The 21,231-nt window shown below is 38.0% G+C and overlaps 1 protein-coding gene and 1 long non-coding RNA gene across 4 annotated transcripts in view; one reads left to right on the top strand and one right to left on the bottom strand.

The window, feature by feature from the left end:
• WDR70 (WD repeat domain 70) overlaps positions 1-21,231 on the top strand; it is a 329,425-nt gene that overhangs the window by 283,958 nt on the left and 24,236 nt on the right. For all 3 annotated transcript variants that reach the window (XM_017548233.2, XM_017548235.2, XM_037745605.1), the window contains exons 14-17: positions 13,123-13,223; positions 14,874-14,953; positions 16,949-17,065; positions 18,777-18,939. In XM_017548233.2, coding sequence (XP_017403722.1) covers positions 13,123-13,223; positions 14,874-14,953; positions 16,949-17,065; positions 18,777-18,939 — 461 coding nt within the window. The remainder of the gene's footprint in view (positions 1-13,122; positions 13,224-14,873; positions 14,954-16,948; positions 17,066-18,776; positions 18,940-21,231) is intronic.
• Positions 9,125-9,772, bottom strand: LOC119474049. Its single transcript, XR_005203349.1, has 2 exons — positions 9,730-9,772; positions 9,125-9,630 (listed from the first exon to the last, which is right to left on the bottom strand). It is a non-coding gene; the product is annotated as an uncharacterized LOC119474049 (long non-coding RNA).

The raw sequence follows: 21,231 nt of genomic DNA, 5'->3' as shown, positions 1-21,231 counted from the left end.
AAAAATACAAAAATCAGCCAGGTGTGGTGGCAGGATCCTATAATCCCAGCTACTCAGTAGCCTGAGGCAGGAGAATAGCTTGAACCTGAGAAGCAGAGGTTGCAGTAAGCAGAGATGGCACCACTGCACTCCAGCCTGGGCAAAAGAGCAAGACTCCATCTCAAAAAAATAAAAAAAATAAATAAAGTTGATTGAAATCCTAATATTAACATTAGAAGTATGATAGTAGAGGTCTTTTAAGGAAGGAAAAAACCCCTCATTTTTTATTTCTAAATAATATTTGATTTTCTTTAGGACATTTTTAGGTAGTAAAAAACAAGAATTATCTTACAGTTTTTCTTTCTTCTATCACAGCTTGTTTTTCAGAATGTCCCTTTTCTGTGAGAAATGAAATATATTATATGCATACCTCATTTATGGTCTCTGAAAAAGAAAACTCAAAATATGAAGTATCTGGTGTTTTCTGTCTGTTTGAAATACTGTGATAGTTGTTGTTTTCCAGGGACTAACTTTATAGTTTGAGAAAGTATATATTCTGGAAATGAAAGCGCTACCACTTTCATTTTATATGTTATGTATAATTATGCATGTTACTCATGTAACACAATTATGCATAACATAAATTTAAAAAGTGTATATTCTGGAAATGAAAGTGTTAGCACTTTTTATTTCACAAAAATGTTTTTACGTTCTTATTAGGAGAGAATATTGCTGTTTTAAATTCAGAGAGATTGAAGAGGAAGACTAAATGGATAAAAAGGGCCATGAAATAATAGATGAAGCTAGCTATTTATCTTAATTTATAATGTGCAAGGCTCATCCTGGTTTTTCAGATTATAGTCAGCCTCCATTATTTGTACTTGGGGAGGAAAGCAGAAAGATAATTCAAATTAATGGATATTGCAGAAGTCCTCAGAATTGGCTTTGGAATGTAGCTTTGTTCTTACTTTTGAATGTAGATGTAGCTGTTCTGGGAATTCACTTCAAACAAATTAATGATACTATGCCTGTGAAAGTTTGACTCTGAAGGAGTTGAGGAGCTCATCTGTTCTTTCATTTCATACTGGGAATAGAATAATCATCTGTTTTACTGATATAAAGTCCCAGCTCTGGCAGAATTGCACCTCCTTATAAGTTTCTAGAAATAAAGGAGTCAAGCAGCGTCTCTGCCCAGAGTCATACAAGGAATAGCATTACACAGGGAGAACCTCAGCTCTCAGCACTACAAATGCTAACTGAAAATAAACTTGAAAGACTCCATTTGGCATTTATCTGCCTTCTAAAATATAGTGGAACTTCCTTAATGTGAAACACGAGGAGATGGAAAAAGTGGGCTTTGAATTAGCTAGCTTTCCATTATCTGATTTTTATTATAGAGTAATCAGGCAGCTTGTTGATGAGGGAATAGCATTTGCTTTGAATTATGTATTATTTTGAATAATGTGGTATCATCTTAATGAAATTTTATTATAATTCACTTTTTTAGGAGGATTAAACAGTGCATATCCTAGAGGGAGGCTGAGTAACATATTTGTATTTAATAAAATATGTATATTTGCTCACAGCCAAGTGATAGGACAGTATACCTAACATAGGTGTGTGGAACACTTGCTCACTGAGAACAGAAAGGTAGGGTCTCAGAGCACTGGTTGTTTCTTGGTCCTCCAAGATGTGTGTATATTTGATAGGAAACCTGAGAGCAAGTAGAAAATGATGGAGTTTTAGTGTAAATTTGCCAGTATATATTTCTTTCTCTGCAACTATATTTTCCAGGGTCAAGAGCCACATTCTAGCATGTCTTATTAGGGCAATGTTTTACTGTCAAGAAGTGCAGTGGTCACTCAGTACTACTGTCTCTAGGAGTATTTTCTTTAATCACTGAAGAAAAGAGATGCCATTAGAATATGGTGAAAAACAACATTGCATTTTTGCTGCCTTCATAATTTGGACTACAAGACCACCTTGAAAAAATTAAACCCTTTTTGGGGGATTTCCTAAAGCAAGCAGCATACACATATAATTTAAATAGGAACTTGAATTCAGCTGAGCTCACCTACTAAGGCAGCATCAATAAGACTTGATTAAATTGCTTCTTGGTTGTCATTCACTAGAGGTATCATGTTATGAAGGTTGCAGAGCAGTAGTTATTCAGATTTGAAAAATACAGTTGAATGTTCATCTGTAGGCACATGAGAGTAAAGAGAATTCTTAGATTTCATAGTGGTTTAACTGTTGATATCTGTGATATCCAATCTTAACATATTTTTAGGTAGGGAAGATGACAGGGACTAGTTTAGTGCTGATTCCTTTTTATTATTTTGGAAAAATTATGATACTGTAAAATTGACCTTTTTAAGAAAGCATACAGTTCTGTGATTTTAAACACATGTATAGATTCATGTAATCACCATCAAAACAATCAGAATACAGAACAGTTCCATCATCCTTTTTGCTATCCCACTATAGTCACACACTGACTCCTCTTCCACCCTCAACTCCTAAGCCCTGGCATTCACTGATCTGTTCTCCATCATTATTGTGTTATGGTTTTGAAAATGTCATATAAATCAACGGTGCTCAACCTTTTTGGCACCAGGGACTGGTTTTGTGGAAGACAGTATTTCCACAGACCGGGCCAGGATTAGGGTGATGCAAGTGAGATGCTTTCCTCAATCACAAAGTTTACGGGGGTGCTAAAACACTCAGTAATCAAGATAAATAACACTTTAATGCAACAATATAAAAAAAATGCAGAAAGTCTATGATGAATAAAATACCAAATTTTTAAATAAAAATAGGATCAGTAACAGTGCTGTGCCAAGCTGTGTTCCAAACTAAGGCAAAACGAAAACTCAGTTGGACTGATCTTGTCTTTATTTAAAATTCTGATGTTTTGTTCATCATAGATTTTTTATTTTTATTTTATTATTATTATTGGTGGAGACTAGACTTGGGGAAATGGTAACTCACTTCTGCTTTAGTGATTCTTTAAATTCTGGACTTCTTCCCAAATCCACCTACTACTGTTTACTTTTCAGAGTCCTCAAATAGGTACCCTGTGCCTTCCGTCTTTGTTTTTAAACAACATTCAGAGGGAGAGACTGAATGGTGTCTACTCTCTTACCGAGAACCAGAGCTTTTTTAAATTAAAAAAAAAAATTACAATGATGATGGAAAAAAAACAAAATAAAACAGTACAGACTATAGCAGATGTGCCTAGAAGGAAGCTTCCAAGTTAGCTGCACATTTGGAGGGACGTTCATATGGTAGAAAATAAAATAATGTCATTGATCCTAGAATGAGTCACCTCTCTTACTCGGGTAGTATGTTCCCTTGACATAAGTATGCCACAAGGCAGAGCTACTGGCTTTTGCTTAATTAACTGCCATTGGTATCAAGCATACTTGGCTCGGTTTCTCAATATTATTTTCCAGAGCTCATTCCTCTTGCCTACCTGCACACCATGACATAACTCTCCTGTATAAAAATTAGACTTAACAGATTTTACAGCTTCCCTAAAGAGTTCTTTTCTGTGCATGAAATCTCTTACTGTCAGATCAGCTTTTTCTTTACTTTTAGCCTCACATTCTCATGTTTAGAGCCTACATCCTTTGCTCTGGTCCTTATGGAGTTGGAGAACAGCTGGTTAACATCCTGCGTTTCCTTGAAGATTATAAAGTTACTATTCAGTCTTGTCTTTGTCTGAGGGAACCAAACTTAGTCTTTTGTTCTTTTTTGTTTTTTAACATTTCCTTGTGGATCTTGTTTTCTCCACGCTTTTGTTTTTGATACTCTCATCTCAGCCATTTCTAAATTCTCCAGTGACCAAATTGGAGTAAGGGTCTCCTTAGGGCTGATGGTGCCATGTGGGTAGTAAGAGCATCATATTACTAATGTTTATTAACATAATACATGTCACATAGTAGATGCTTGGTGAAATTGTATTTATTAATTTTGCATTACCTTTTATTGCATTTTATTCTATTATATTCTCATTGGGACTAACTGTAATGGCCTATTCCTTACCATCTTCTCAAGTTTTTATTTTTTGGTTTATAGCTTTTTTTTTTTTTTTTTTTATTTTTGGAACATAGGTTTATAGCTTTTAAAAATTAATTTGGANTTTTTTTTTTTTTTATTCAAGGTGTTGGAACATAGGTTTATAGCTTTTAAAAATTAATTTGGAATTTCAGTGCACATATTTTCTGTTAGAATTTATGAAAGAAATATACATGTAATTGTCTACTTCTTTAAAACTTGAGATAGCTGATCCTTTTTTCAGACTTACTACGAATAGCTATGTTTTGGGTTCATTAGAGGAAACACAGATTTACTGAAGATGCTTAAAACACTGGTAGTTTAAATTCTAATGAATATAATGTGTTTTGGTTGTGACACTATTAATGAATATGATATGTTTCCTGGATCTATTTTTTAAAACATACTCTGTGCTTTGAAGCAAAAGTTATTTGTTTGAATTTGACACTTTATCCAAAGTCAAATCATTACTCCTCATTAAAATAGGGGACAGATACTGATATGATACAGTACTTATCACTTTGTTTTTCTCATCTTTATTCTCTCTTTTTTTAAAAAAAATTAATTTTATATATTTTTTGAAACAGTCTTGCTCTGTCACCCAGGCTGGAGTGCAGTGGTGTGATCTCAGCTCACTGCAACCTCCACCTCCTGGGTTCAAGTGATTCTTGTGCCTCAGCCTCTCACGTAGCTGGGATTACAAGCAAGTACCACCACGTCCAGCTAATTTTTTTTTTTTTTTTAAGTAGAGGCAGGGTTTCACCATGCTGCCCAGACTGGTCTTGAACTCCTGATCTAAGTGATCTACCCACCTCAGTCTCCCAAGGTGCTGAGATTACAGGTGTGAGCCATCACGCCTGACCTCATTCTTTCTTAAAAGAATAACTTTATAAATTTTTGTAACTAGCAGATTCTTGATTCAGGTGCAGTTTTGTAGATTCTCTATTTGATGTCCTCTTACTTGAAATAACGTTTACTGGAGGAATCCAGATTCAAACCCTGCAGTCAAGTGTCTTTTCCTGTGACCACCGATTTAACAATGATCTCATTTGGGAAGTTACAATGTGAGGTGAAGGGCCAATCTGGTGCTGCCTTAGGCTTCGCGAGCAAAAGAATGAGGACCAAAAGGAGGGCTTATCCAGTTAATCATTTATCTATTTCCTAGTGTCATTTAACCCCATAACAAGCTATATTAAAAGACATCCCATCTTCAGTAGTGCCAGCATTTGCAAATGAAGATTTTTCTGCTTCTATTTCTAATCCTATGAAACAATAGAAATAGTGTATCCCTTTTGATTAAACAGGAACTTTCCCCCGTTCTCTACACAAGAGGTTTATATTTTATTTAATAAGTATTTAAATATATTTAATAGGTATTTAAACTTGTATCAACATGATTGCCATGAATGGCAAAGCTAGGTAACGAATCAGCCATTAGGTAATACAACCCTGAGGGAGAAACGTACTTACTTCCTCTATAAAATATATATAAAGAGGATTTGTAGATGTTGTTAAAAAATGTTCATAATGATACTATTCTTTTCATAATGTGTAAACATATAATACAATAATGACTAGAGCTCCGTTGTCTAACCCTAGCATCATATCGAATCCCACTGATGGACCAAGTAAAGGACTTTATGTCTTGTAGGATTTTCTGACGGTTTTTCTCTCTCAGCCTGAATCTGATGAATGATCTTCGGTAACAAGTTTTCCAGCTGTTCTATCAGAATTCTGGCCAAACTTTCACAATTATATATAGTGTGGAGAAGAAAGAGGTTTATAATTAAAATGTATCCCAGGAGAGTGTTTTTCCTTTTTAGAAATTATAGATAATGGTCTTGCAGGAGGATGGGTTGTGAACCCCCAAAGGACTAAATAAAAGAATATGATAGTTAGAACATTTTTACCTGTACTGTAGTAAGATAAATAGTATTTTACATATCTGCATAGTTTGCCTATATAGGAAGATTCAGCTTTTCCTGTGTTTTCTTGGTTTTACATACTTAATGATTTCCAAGATCTGATTACATATACTTCTTATCTAGCAGTTAGAGATTTAATAAATTTCATGCATTACTGTTTTATTTATATAAACACAGGACTGGTGGTCATTATCTTTATGCCTATCTCTGTTGATTAATGAAGAAAAGTAAAGGAGCCCTCAGCTGTGTAGACCAAACTTAGAAAAGCCAGGTGGAGTTTGGTTTACACCGTGGGTCTTAAATGAAGAGAAATAGCCACATCGTGCTGCCCAAGCCTTTAGGCAACCTGGTCTCCATAATAAATGATAATATGTGATATAAAAAGATAAGGCTACTCTTCTCTAGAAATGACTAGCCTGAGACCCCAGCGCCCCAGGCTCCTCTTAGGCATGAGGGTCTCCATATCTTGGCACACCTGCCATATCTTGGCATCCCAGCCATATCTTGGCATCCCATTCTGTGCCCACCAGTGGGAAGCTCTGCTGCGTCTAAGTGAGACCCCTGGTGTGGGACCTCTGGGGGACATTTGCTTTGTAGGATGACCACCCAGCTGGGTCACTCACCTTGTGGACTCCCGTTCTCAGTCTCCTGTTTGTTTCCTGCTCACAGACTACCATTAATAAGAATAATTACCAGACTTTCTTCAGTCGTTACTTGGGCCTTCTTTGCCTTCACAAATTCTTCTCAGGTAACAGGATCGGAGCAAACTTTTACTGTTTTGAATTAGATGAACAAAATTGTGTTTAATTTTCTTTCCCAAGAGACCTTCCATTTTCTATGAGAACTTTTTCTTGTGATGAAATTCTTCAGGCAGGTTTATTATCAGATACAGATGGGATTCATTTAGTGCCAAGGACAACTACCAGGTTCCAGATTTTTGCTGCTATAGTGGTTACCTTTATTTTATAGCACAGACTGTAAATGAGTTATTTTGCTAAAACCATTTTCCATGACTTTAATGGGAATTAATTTGATAATTAGATGCCAGTTTTTAAAAAGCATAATCTATGCATCTGTATCAAATATGTATGGCAGGTGCAAAGTAACACTTTCCCTTACTTGGTTTTTCTGCAGCAGCCCCCGCATTTATGAAAGGACTACGGCATTTTTTCTTTTCATGCCTGCACTTCTAACTGGCCTATTAGAGAATTTTTCAGATAGGAAAGGGAGAAGATTGAGAAAATTTCTGGCAAAAAAAATGAAAAAGACAGTTGCACAGTTGCTGCAAGCCTGGCCCATGGCAGAACTTCCTTGGAACTAGAGGAATGTGGAGGAGAAAAAAAGGGGGCCTATGCCCACTTAGCGAGATGTGTAGAGAAAATGTCTGCCTTTGAACTTTTTCATTGAGGGGATGTCTATAGAGATCAGATGGTGCTGGTGAGTCTCAGTTATTGGAGACTGGGACTTACCGTGTTTGCTTCCTGAACTTTAGAGGGATAAGGCCAAGTCTTGTGGCCTATATATGCGGCAAAGCCATCTCAAGTTTGAGAAAACAAGGCTTTGAGAGAGAGTGGAGGGAAGAAAGACAGGACAAATAGCCTGGAAAAGTTGAAACAATTCCCATTTTACTCTTCTTCTTCCCTGGCCCAATATTTTAATATAGAAAACAGTTTTTCTTTCTCTGTGAAATACATCTTGGGCTTGTGGAAATCCGAAGAAACTTCTTTCTCCAGTATTTTTTGTATGTTTTTATCTGTTTTCTTTTTATTTATTTTGGGTTCACATCTTGTTCTCCTTTCTTAGTGTCTGGAATCTGCACACACACATACACAACGCACACACAGCCATTCAAATGTATTGGATCATCCTGAGGATGTATGTGACTCTAAGACTGCCTCTATACAAGTCTGCAAAATTCTGTGAAAATCTCTTTCACGGATAGATGTCAGGCTTTTCATTTGAAAAATCTGAAAAATTCTTATTCAAGGAACCACTGTGTTCGCTTATCCATTCTTGTACTATATGACAAAAACCAAATGTGAAAGAACCAGATGGAGTTTGGTTTACAGTACGGGTCTGCAGCTGTGGAGGATCTGGAAATGAGATTTCAACATAATCATGTTTAAGGTATAAAATTATGAAGGCTGTTGGTTTTCTTTTAACTTGTAGAATAAGGGTGGTGTTTAGATATGTGCATTGCAGATACCTAAGATGTTATGCAGGCATTGATTTCTTTAATAGTAACATTTGTGAACTGGGAACTAGTGGGCTTTTTCTTTTATGATCTTAGTAATATTATCTGCTGTTTAATACAAACTTGCTAAGGTTTGTACTGGGTTAGGTGGGTTTGGATATGAGTAAACGTCTCCCACCTTCTGTCCTCCCCATCTTTCCAAATAGGTCTTTGCATGGTTAAGTAGTGAGGGAGTGAGCAGCGGCATTGGAGAAACTTACTTACTGACCCAGCTCCTCTATGTGCAAGTTATTATCTGACCTTGGGAAAGTTACCACTCTCTACAGCCTCAGTTTCTTCATCTGTGAGATGGGATGAGATTATTAATTTTGTAGTAGTTGTGAGGGCTCAATTACATTAAATAATATAAAGTTCCAGTACCTGATAGTTCCCTTTCTACCATGTCCTAAAATGTAAATCATTTCTCTCTTTGATTTCCTTCTCCTCCTCCCCTTATTTGCTTCCCTGGTTTCTCTAAAGGTAAACGAAAAAACCACAGAAATAAATTATTTGGAAATTTTTGTGGCCTTTTCACTTTTGCTAAGGGGTAATTCCAAAATTCCTATTTTGGAATCTTGACACTCCTAGTTTGACATTGTGCTCTCCTTTCTCCCGGCCTACCCCTCTCTTTTTTTGTTTAGCTCTGTAGGAAAGAAAAATCTCTCTGTTGAGCATATTAAGGTCTTGTAACTCCTAGTCATCCTGCTTATAGTATCCTATTCCAGTTCTTGCCTCTTATTTCTGGGCAAATTTGTGGTTAGCCTCCACTACCAAATTAAAAGGCCAAAATGAAAATGGGCTTTGGTTAAAAATAATAAGCTTAATTTTGTGCTGAAAGGTATAGTTCAGCTTCGGCAGTTACCATTAGTGAACCCACATGTTTTGGGAAATGAAGTAGATTAATGTAAGAATAAAACATTTTGTCAATTTAATTAAGCAAATCAGTTTATTAAAATATACAGACTAATTTCAGAATCTTTGCACTGTAGTGGCCTTCTGCCAGTTGAATCTCATGATACAATGTGAGGGCTTTCTCTTTGATCCTGTAGATCTCATGTCTTGATGTTCCTTGCTGGTTCCCTGGTCCTTTTATTCAAATGTGCTCTCCATGCTTTATTTGCTGCATTTCTTGGTAAACCCATAGGTCTGAATGTGTCAAGTTCCCAGTAAAGAAGCACTTCTTCAAGAACAGGATGAAAAAAGTTTGGAGTGGTTGGTTGATCGAGGGATTGTACTCTAAGTATTTGTAGCTCATCTGTCTGATGGTTCCTTAGGCTTCTAGCAGACACGTGTCGCATTGTTGTTAAGCAAAGCCCGGTATGTATGTTTGACAAGTTAGCAGCGTGGCAGCTCAGCTTGCTTCCCAGTCCCGCCGCAGTCTCAGGGATTGTTTGGTTTGGCAGGTAGCCAGCTCTCTGCTATAAGATGCATTTCCTTGACAGGATAAAGTGTGGAGCTGCATTAGCTGCAAAGTTTACAAAGGTTAGCTAAACACACACAATAAATATTAATAAACAGAAAAGGCCCACCCACCTTTGGCTTTAAATTCTTTTTCTTCATTTTGTGTTTTAGAATCTTTGCAGTATTTGATTAATAACTGGTCTTAGAGTAATTGAGCCTTAAGTATCCTCTGCCTAAGATTGCTCACAGGCTTCTCATTGGCTGCTTTGGTGACTCATTGCCACAGTGCATGGGGCTCTGGAACTAAATGACTATTTAGTTCAAAGTGTCTTATTTGCTTTTCCCTGTTTCATTATGAAAGGAGGATAAATGTGCTTCTCTGTAACAACGTATACTAACCAGTGTGTAAAGGCTCTGGAGGGTAAAAGATGTGAACAGGAATAGAGGTGAAGTGTCCTTGGACTCCTTGGAAAGCAATTGGACCTTGGTCTGTTGGCTTGGGCAGTTGTTTCTCTCTAACATTTACACCCTCAGTGAAGAGAGAGACAGTAACAGTAACCTGCTGCCACTGGAACTGCCTGTTTGGCTGGATGTCTTGGAATTTACCAGGCCTACATTGTGGATCTTTTCCAATTCTGCATCCTGCTCACTTAAAAACATATTTGAGAACCAGTAATCTTAGACTGCTTAGCCAGACCTCTAGAGAACCAAGAAAGAGAAATAACTCTAATACTATGTCCTTAATATTGTCCTGGGCCATTTATGGGTCACTGAGATTTCTGAAAGCCTTTGACAGCCCCTTTCATTGCTCTGTGATTCATGCACATTCTCTCTCTCTCTAGGACCACATTAGAAGGAAACTAGCCCTTCTACATTTGTGGGATACCTGAGTATAATGATATGAGGAAATCAAATTATTCCTCTTGGAGTAATGACTAATCTGAAAATTGTCTCCAGCTCTACCTTGCAGTGCAATCCATTTAGGCATGGATGAACTGTAGCTTTTAATTTGTTCCTTCGGTGAACATTTGTTGAGCGCCAGACACTAATCTAGGCACTTGGGATGTGTTGCCAAAAAAATAAAAAAAAAATGACTGAGATCTTTGCCCATGGAACATATGTTCTAGTGGGGAAGGTAGACAATCAACATCATTAATAAATAAGTTATATATTGTATTAAAAGATGATACATGCTATGAGAAAAAAGAAAAGCAGTAAGGGGAGTTCTGGGCACAGTTTTAAATTGGGTGGTCTGAATAGTAACAACATTTAAGCAAAGACTAAAAGAAATGAGTCTTGGCTCAGATGGACTTCTTCTAGATAGGGTTTCATAAACATGACTTCATCAAGTTATGTTTGTGACTCTCCTCATGTTTCCATATACCTGGCTGTGACCATCTGGGAATTTCCAGTGGTCTAGGCATGGTTCTCAAATTAGTCTCAGTGGCGGAGGACCCAGAAGCTGCACTTTGTAGACCTTGAGCTATTGATATACTTAATTCCACCTTCCCAACCAGGAACAGTTTTTATTAGGAGAAAATGTGACTTTTATATGTATACATTATGACGTAGGTTTTACAAGTATAGGTACAAAGCAGCAACAACCGCCCCCCCCACCCCCACCAAAACTGAAATTATTTTTTCAAGTTTTTCTGTTAATATTTACTTACTATTGTATTTGTTTTGTTATCTTTTAGCACTTGCTAGCCTGGGTAGCAGGCACCATAGATTTGAGGAAAATTGTGGAAAGAAAGCCTAACACTGTGAAAACCTGCCCTTTTAACTTAATCTTTCCCCAACTAATGGGGAAAACACAGCCATCCTGATTTGATTCTCTCTGTACAAATATCCCAGTCCTCTTCGTGGTGCATAGATTAAGAACCACTCTTCTAGAGTAAGTCTGTTAAATCAGATATGAATTAAATAAAAGTCTTGTAGATTTTTTTCAGCTTTCTCCTTAGTTCCTCTGGAATCTCAGGTAAGGATTTGTAGCCATTTATCTATTTTTTTTTTTTTTTTTTTTTTGCCATTCAGACGGGAGTCGGAATCTTCCTTCCCTCCTCCCTCCCTCCCTCCCTCCCTCCCTCCTTCCCATCCCTCCCCTCCCCTCCTCCTCTTCTCCCCTACCCTCCCCTTCTCCTCCTCTCCCCTCCTCTCCCCTTCCCTCCTCTCTCACCCCTTCCCTCCCTCCCTTCTTCCCACCCTTCTTCCTTCCCTCCCTCCTTCCCTCCTTCCCTCCCTCCTTCCCTCCTTCCCTCCCTCCTTCCCTTCCTTCCCTCCTTTGCTCTGTCACACAGGCTGGAGTGCAGTGGCACAATCATAGCTCACTGCAGCCTCAAACTCCTAGGCTCAGGCGATCTTCCTGCCTCAGCATCCTGAGTAGTTGGGACCACAGGCACATGCCACCATGCCCAGCTGGGAGTCAATATTCTATAAAAAAGGATCTCAGAGATTTCAAGATATTCTGTTTTAACAAAAGAGTGGGATGATTAGAGACAAGGAACCAAAGAAATTTAGCCAAAACTAGATTTAGGAAACAGTAGTCATGATTTTCGTTTTACCACTAGAACTATAAAATGCTAATATTTAATTATACCCTTTCCCCCCTTTGTCCCTGTGTATAGTTTGGCAAGTGATAGATTATTAGTAAACATTGAATTAATGCTTCCACACATATCTTGTTGTATCAGAGTGAGTTCTGTAGAACCTAGTATATGTAGTTTCTGTTTATCAACATTAGCTTCATCTTTTTCCCCTTTAATTCTATCCATGCTGTCCCTCCCACCTCTGCCCTCTTAATACAGACAAAAATTAAAAACAGGCTGTAGTTCCCACTGAGAACTTGTGGTTATTTTCAACCCCAGAGCACCACTTATTTTCTTCACCAGTAATGAATTCATAGGATCATAACTTCCAGTGAACCTTCTCTTAAACAGCTTTTCATTCAGGTTAATGTCAAGTCTTTGTATTCTGAATCTCTGTTTTACTTCTGCCGTTGTCCTGCTGTTTTATCTCATAGATAGGGAGACATTATTAAATGCCTACAAATATGTATTGTTTCTGAAAAAGCTTTATGAGATTTGGATCATTGTGAACTAAAAACAATAACCACCTGGCCTCAATCTGCTGTCCAGAGGGACATATTGTATGTGTGTAAGAGCATGAAATCTGCTTCGGTGGTAAGTGTAACTGAGTTATATGGATTCAGCATTCCACAATGCCAGCCTCACGTGGTAAAGGAGCTGGGAAACCTAATTTTGTGCTTTCAAAGCTGTCCAGAAAGGGAGATAATATCAGGAAGAGAACATCTTTTTTATTTTTATGGAATATCACCCAGATAATAAGTGATGGAATGGAACTTAACTTTAGGAACACAACTTTATGGTTTAAAAGAAAATGTCTAAAACTTAGAGGTAAACCATCAGGATGATATTTGATATAGTAGACTAGCCATCAAAGTACCAGCAGGATTGTTTCCATTTTTATCTGGCCTCTTTAGTCAATCACTGTGCCTTTACTTTGCAGAGTGTTGTTCGCTGCCTGTGGCATCCAAAGCTGAACCAGATCATGGTTGGAACTGGAAATGGATTGGCTAAAGTCTATTACGACCCCAACAAGAGTCAGAGGTATTTCAAAAGTATTGCCTGTTTTAGATGGATGATAACAACTGGAGGGAGAGATTCCTCTCCACCGCCCACTATTATTTATTTCCCACTTTGATGGAAGTCCACCCATTTAGAAAATGCAGCAATCACAGAGTAAGGCCTCAAACTCCTGGTATTGTGCTTTAAAGAGGATTTGAATATCACCCTTGATCCACGCTGAATTCAAAGCGAAAGTTTGCTGGGGATTTTTAGTTCTTTAGCTGAAATGTTGAGTGCAAGGGGGAAAAAACGTTCTGCCCACTTTGCATACCACTGTGGACAGAGGCATTAAGAGTGATACTTGTAAGAGATTAACAAAGCAGGGAACTAACCACTTACAGGAAATGAATCAGCTTGTCCATTTTGTTTCTTTCTTTTTTTGGCTTCTAGCAGTTACTGGTTTGGATGTTTGGCAAGATTATTCTCTGCCCACAGAAAGGGACAGCACAAATACATTTCCCTTCCACACTCATGCCCACCAAGTGTTACACTTAAACATACTACTGTATTTCAAAGGTCTGAAAACTTAACTAGAGGTTCAGTCAATTCCTCAATTATTTCCATTTTGCTTAGGCACAAAGATGGACATGTGTCACCACCCAAAAAAGGATGGTTTTGTTTCTCTCAAAGTACAGTGACTGATTAGCTCTTTATTTAGAGTAAGACTTGGTTAACTAGCATTAAAATTCACATGTGACATTCACTGGAGTCCCATATAAACCTGTTTTAAGGTCTCATATCCTTTGAGGAAAGGAACACCACCCTCTATTAATGAATATTCATTGACCATAATTTTGCTCTGAATAAAAGCGGACAGCCCTGTCTTCCTTTAGAGCCTTCTGGACTAGAGTTGGAATCCTGGCCTTAAACAAGAAAGCACATTTATGGTATTTAAAAATAAATAGGATTTTATTTGTTTTTTAAAAAAGAAATTAAAAATGCTAATGTACTTAGGATGGGAGTCTGTTTCATTTGAGAAAATGATGAGCCTCATTTGATAGCATTCATTTAGAAGGCACTTTCTGTGGAATCTTTGCCTTAAGAAATTTACTTATTTGTATTTGTTTCTCTTGAAAAGGGTAACTCTGTAATACTAAGGAGAAGTGCAATGTTCTAAGCACATTTTTGGTTAATCCCACATGTTCTTGGGCCATAGCCCCTTGGCAGCACTGCCAAGACAACTCAGTTCCAGACACTTGTACTCTTGTGTTTGAGAAGTGGACATATGCCATCTGTGGTGTAGACCATCCAGGTTGCTGTCGTCTAAGACGTAAACTAAAATCTGAATCCTATGACCTTTGGAGTGAAAAGATTGGTTAATTTTATTATTTAAGATCTTAAAATTTCACGTTATTCCTATAGGTTTTGTAAACTCGTGTCCTGTTGCCCTGTTACCTCTTCAACCCTCTTGCTTGGTTATAACCACTGACTGACAGACTTGCTTTTCCATAAGTTTAAGCTCTTATCACTGAAACCCATCTCCCCATCTGTTGCCATCCCTCAGAAAGTCAAGGACTTGTCTAGACAGAGTGTATGCACAGAGTATGTTCCTGAAAGTATCTCATGTTTTCAACATAGATTTTCTGTTTCTAAGACCAAGTAAAGAAAATAATTTGCTTTTACACCCCTTAGGGGAGCAAAATTATGTGTGGTTAAAACCCAGCGGAAGGCAAAACAAGCCGAGACTCTAACTCAGGACTACATCATCACGCGTAAGTCATTAACATGCCTCTCAATCATGCGCCTCTGTGCTACTCTTATGTGGTGTTGATTACATAGTTTTAGAGACAGAGAAAGCCCTCAGAATTCAGGCATATATTACAAAATTGCCCATTCGTGTGGATAGGACTACAAGTCATGTAACAGCTAACCTCTGGCTTCTGTGACTCATCACAGGGACAAGGGTTATTTCATGCAACTTTCAACCCAAAAGGGAAAAGCCTATTTGAGTCCAATACATTACTTTATAGCAGTCTTTTCAAGAGTAAAAGTCTGTTCTAAGTGTAAACAAGAAAGAGTACTGGTCTTGGAATCAGGGGGCCTGGGTTAGTCCAGTTCCACCTGGCAATGTGATGTTGAACAACTTAACTTTTAATCAGGAGAGTGTGGCAACTAGAGGAAGGGTCTCTTCCAGCTTCCTCTGAAATTCTACGACCCTGTACTAGACTAATCCACAGGAATTTGTATATAAAATTAACTACCTGGAGTATGAGAAGAAAGCTTACTAGGGCAGAGTGGTTTTCTCTCAGGTATGTCACACAACCTCATTAATCTGGCAGATATGTGTTCCCAGAGCCGCAATCTCAAACCTGCAACAGGTGACAGCTAGGAAAGAAATAGTGGATGCTCAGTGATTATCATTAGTGGATGGCCCTGTGGACTTTATCAATGACTCAGTCTGGAGCCCAGGGGGCGCTGTACTGCTGGGTTTTCTCACTGGTGGTGGGTCTCCTATAAGACCAAGTCCCTTGGAGCTTATGACCAGTAAAGAGATCCGGGATCATGACACTTTCTTGCAAGAGTAGAAGTGTTAAAGTCGATGTCATAACCAGTCTAGCTCATGTAATTACATGCGGCCTACTTAAATTCCTCCAGTCGTTTGAAGTGAAAAGCTATTTTTCCCCCTCCTAAAAATACTGTTGCGTTGTATTGCCCAACTGAGTGACGAATGGCTATGTTTCTCAGCTCCCCTGACTCAAGGCAGGCATGTTTTACTAGTGAGTGATACGGTCTGGCCCCAATTGGCAGTGTGGGTAGAGGGTAGGAGGGGATACTAGAAGAGTTTTTGAGGCGTTAGAGATATTTCATTCATATTATGAATTCCCTTTAGCCTTTCCCTTCCCTCCCCTGGTTCCCTGGGAAAAGTTTATTTTAAAAGGGGTTTAATCTGCATGTAAGAGTCAAAAGAAATTGTGCTGGTACTTTTTGGGGGCAAGAAAAAGAGAGTTATGTAATACTTCCCCTTATAACTCTTTCCTTCTCCCCTAGAATATTATACTGTTTTCCTTTTAAATTCTTATAATCTTTTGTATTCTGAAATTTAATTTTGACATTGAGTAAACAGCAACAGCACCTGAACACTTATTACTTTGGTTTTTATTTTCTTGTTTTGCCACTATATAGCAGGAGGGATAAGGCCCCATTAAGTCCCCACGCCAAGAGATTTAGGCACCACTTATATTGATGGCAACCTTTATCCCAGTTTCAGTGGGATAAGTGTTCCTCCCTTCCGGTTACTCAGTGTTGTCAACTCCTCCTGAGAGGTGGTCACATTTCAGAAATGTGTGAAGTGATTCCAGTGTTTATGAGACATCTGAGGAAACTTCAGGGTTGACAGCAAGCTGTTGGCATTATTCACATTTGGGTCCTGGAAGAAAAAATAAGAGGCAGTCCCAATATGTTTCTTTTCAAAACCACAGTAATTTTTAAGTGCTACCCATGGTTTAGGAGATGAGGAGCCTCACCGATGTTTCCATAACAATATTTGACAGTATTTCCTGAGTGCCATTAGCTGCCAGAAGAGGTGAACAATGAGCCTGGTCTCAAGCAAAATTGGCTAATTGGTTACAGTAAGACTGTCTTTTATTATTAGACGAAGGCTGTCGTTATGACTTCCATTTCATCTTTCAGTTAGTCATGCTTTAGTTATGTTTTTGGATGGAAGGGTTGTTATTATAATGAAATTTTTCAAATGTGACTTCTTGTAGCTCATGCCTTGCCTATGTTCCGCGAGCCCCGCCAACGGAGTACAAGGAAACAGCTGGAGAAGGACAGACTGGATCCCCTGAAGTCGCATAAACCCGAACCTCCTGTAGCAGGCCCAGGTGACTGTGATCCAGCTAGTGACCTGCAGGGAGGTTCAGAGGCAGGGTGGGGTAATCGATATAAAATTGTGAAGGTCTTTTGGGCCTGGATGCTTCTTTGTCCTCAGAGAGATTTTACCACATAGTATTTTTTAAATGTTTTCTTTTTAGCAACAGAACTTTCAAGATCTGATGCAGAATCTAGATGTATAAAGCTGATAAAAACTGAGCTCCCATACTGAAATAACAAGGAAGACTGGGGCCCTTTCTGTGTGGTCTCCAACTTGAGTTTCCTAGCAGGCCTCAGTGGAATTCTGGGGCTCTTTGGAACCCAGTGTTAAAACCAGTGCTCTCAATATTGGCTTAATATACAACACTGGGCATTTTGACCAGAATCCAGGCTAAATTAGGTTTCACACAAGGAAGAAAGTGACCATGATTTAGTTTTGTGTTGATATCACTAGAAGAGGAATAAAATTCTTTAACTTTTTAAAGAAGTAGGTACCAGAAGAAAGTTAAGCAGCACTGGCTAATAGTACAGCACATACCTTCACTAGAGTTTCATTTTCTGTTATCATCTGTGTAGTTTCTATTTGGTCTGCTCCTTCAGCATAGAAAACATTTTGCATATCTATTTTAATCATTTTTTTCTAACACCATCCTAACCAAAGTTTCCAAATAATATTCTTGCTTGGATTATTGTGAACCCTTCTAACTAGGCAACTTAGTCTCAAGTCATTCCCTCTCTCCCACCTCACCTCTATTTGTCTTATACACAGCTTTAATTTCTATCCCTGTAGCTTTACACCTTCTCTCCTACTCTGATCTTCTGAGATTTCTGTTGGTTCACTCCTGTCCCCAAATACGCACTGAACTTTTTTCTTTCTGCATTTTTGTACTTAACCCATTCTGCTTATTGAGTAATCTTCTTTACTTTCTGAGCTTTCACAAATTGGATCCATTTCTTTCATAAAGACCTGTTCAACCACCTCAGCCTGAAATGCTATCTTCTAAGTTCCGTAATAGTTACTGGCCATATAAATTATCTTGCAGTTAATTATTTCCTGCCTTATTTAGTTTCTTCTTATCTTGATTTATAAAATTAATCTTTTAGTGTTATTTGGCTTTTCATATGTTTATTTTATTTGCCTAAAAAGTCTTACATTTTTTTGAGTACCAGTCACTATACTAGCTGCTAGAGCTCCAGTGGGGAACACATCCCTGCCCTTAAAGAGGTTCCTATTTCACAGGGCAATTACAGTACAGCAGAGCAACATGAATCAGTGTGTTCAGCTTATTTGTTTTCTCTTGTAATACTCAGCAAAGTACCTGTACAGTACCAAGATGTCAAGCTCTAAGATATATTTAAATAGCATCTAATGAATATTGGTTATTTGTGTTAATTGAATTCTAAATGTTCATGCCAGAAGAACTTTTTAAAGCATATGCATGGCAAACTATCTATAATTTTTTCTATATTGGCATCATTCCGTAAGTTAAGCAAACTGAGACATAATTTTAAAAAAACTCTCTTCCTATTTAAAAGTGTTATGGCGAAGTTGAGGTTTGGTGACCCCTTACTTTTGTTCTGATTGTCATAAATCTAAGCCAAAAGGATGACACTCAAGTACTCTCAAGACTTGTGTTCAGACAAGTACAGTGTATACAGATATACCTATGTATCCTCATGCTCATTCAGTTTCTAATTTGAATTTTTTTTCTTTTGCAACAGGTCGTGGTGGCCGAGTTGGAACCCATGGGGGCACTCTCTCGTCCTACATTGTGAAGAACATTGCTTTGGACAAGACTGATGACAGCAATCCTCGGGAAGCCATTTTGCGTCATGCCAAAGCAGCAGAAGACAACCCATATTGGGTTTCTCCAGCATATTCCAAGTAAGAATACAACTTTTTAAAATAGGAAAATTGTTATGTTTAATGAACTGGGGAGAACATAACAATGTTTTGGGGGTCTAACTTCTCTGTTTCTTATTTCGTACTTAGGTATGAAACATGGGCCAGATACTCATAGTCTTTATGTCTAGCATTTGTTTGTATCATAAGACTCTAAAAATCATGAATTTTAAAACTAGACCAGTTCCATCAGAGTTGTAGTGTAGTGTAAACCATTATGTAAAGCCCATCTTGCCTATGATTAAAATAAACAAAAAACAAATCACTGCTTATTTGCATTATCTTAGTTGAGGAGCGTTAAGAGCAAATGAAGCAGTTTGTAGGTCTGATATTATGGACTCACTTATTTATAGAGCTGCATAAGTAAGTAACACTGCAGAGTAGATCCTGCCTGCTCATATTCCCTCAGATAGCTTAGCATCGATAAATAAGTGGTGGTTCTTAAAGCCACCAAACCAGCTACATTTACAGTAAAAATAGGTACTATTATAGAATTTTCCATTTTTATTTTTATTTATTTATTTAGAGTCAAGATCTTGCTCTATTGCCCATGCTGGAGTGTAGTGGTGCAATCATAGCTCACTGTAACCTCAAACTCCTGGACTCAAAGGATTCTCCTTCCTCAGCCTCCTGGGTGGCTAGCACCACAAGCATGCACTGCAACACCCAGCTAATGTTTTAATTTCTTTGTAGAGACAAGGTCTCACTATGTTGCCCAGGCTGGTCTTGAACATCTATCTGGTCTCTTGCAGTCCTCCCACCTCAGGCTCCCAAGTGCTTGGATTACAGTTAAGTGCCACTGCACCTGGCCAGAATTTTCATTTTCTAAATTTTAAAACTTTTTATTTGATTTAATTTAAAATTTATAGAAAAGTTGCAGAAATAGTTCAGAGAGTACATATAGTCTGTTCACCCAACTTCCTTCTAATTTAATACCTTACATTATCATAGTACAATCAATTATCAAAACTAAAAACTAACATTAGTATAACACTATTAACTAGGCCAGATGTGTGGGCTCACACTTGTAATCCTGGCACTTTGGAGGGCAACGGGGGCAGATCACTTGAGGTCAGGAGTTTAAGACCAGCCTGGCCAACATGGTGAAAACCCATCTTAAGTAAACATACAAAAATTACCCGGGTGTGGTGGTGTGCGCCTGTAATCCCAGCTACTCAGTAGGCTGAGGCAGAATTGCTTGAACCAGGGAGGCAGAGGTTGCAATGAGTGAAGATTGCACACTGCACTCCAGCTTGGGCGACTGAGTGAGCCCCTGTCTCAAAAAAAAAAAAAAAAAAACTATTAACTAAACTATAGACCTCACTTAGTTTTTGCCAGTTTTTCACTCGTGTTCTTTCTCTGTTCCAGGATCCCATATTGTACTTAGTTGTTACTTCTCCTTAGTTTCTTCCCATCATAACAGTTACCTTTCCTATCTTTCATGATTTTGATGCTTTTAATGAATACTGGTCAGTTATTTTGTAGACTTTCCCTCAGTTGGGGTTTGCTTAATATTTTCTTATATTTGGAATTAGACCAATTATGTTTGGAAAAATAACACAAGAGGGATGTTGTAACCTTCTCAGTGGATGTCTTATTACTAGTGATGCTAATCTTGGCCACTTGCTTAAGGTTTTATCTGCCAAGTTTCTCCACTGTAAAATTGCTTTCATTCTATTTTCAGCTGATAAACTTCTTGGGAGTGATATTTTAAGACTATGCAAATCCTGTTTCTCCTCAAACTTTTTTGGTCTAATTTTATCATCCATGAATGAATTTGCCTATAAAAATTATTACTATGGTGTTTGCCTAATGGTGATTTTCTGTTTCCCTCTTTTCTTCTGTGTTTATTAATTGGAATTCTACCTAGAGGAAAAGTTGTTCCTTTTCCCACATTTATTTATTTTTCAAGTATTTTTAAAATATTGGTATGGTCTCATTTTATTCTGTGAGTTAAAATCCAATACTATCATTGTTTAGTTTGTTGCTCAAATTGTTCCAGCTTTGGCCAATAGAAGCTCCTTCAGAATGGCTCCTGTCATCTTTCTCAAGCTCCTATATATTTTTTGAATACTTCCTTACTTTCTGGCACCACAAGATGTTACAGACTCATCTTTGTTTTTCTTACCTCCATTCTGGAATCAACCACTTCTCCAAACAGCTGTGGCTCCTTTTGGTTGGAAAATGGTGGTTAGAAACCAAGGGCTGGGTGCTTGATGTGCTTCTTGCTACTAGAGTGCCATTGCTTCCAGGTCCTCTCTGCTGACAAAGCTA

Source organism: Cebus imitator, unplaced genomic scaffold (assembly GCF_001604975.1).
Source record: "Cebus imitator isolate Cc_AM_T3 unplaced genomic scaffold, Cebus_imitator-1.0 Scaffold205, whole genome shotgun sequence".
Lineage (NCBI taxonomy): Eukaryota > Metazoa > Chordata > Mammalia > Primates > Cebidae > Cebus > Cebus imitator.
Note: the sequence above shows the minus strand (reverse complement) of the source record. Positions and strands in the feature narration are given on the sequence as shown.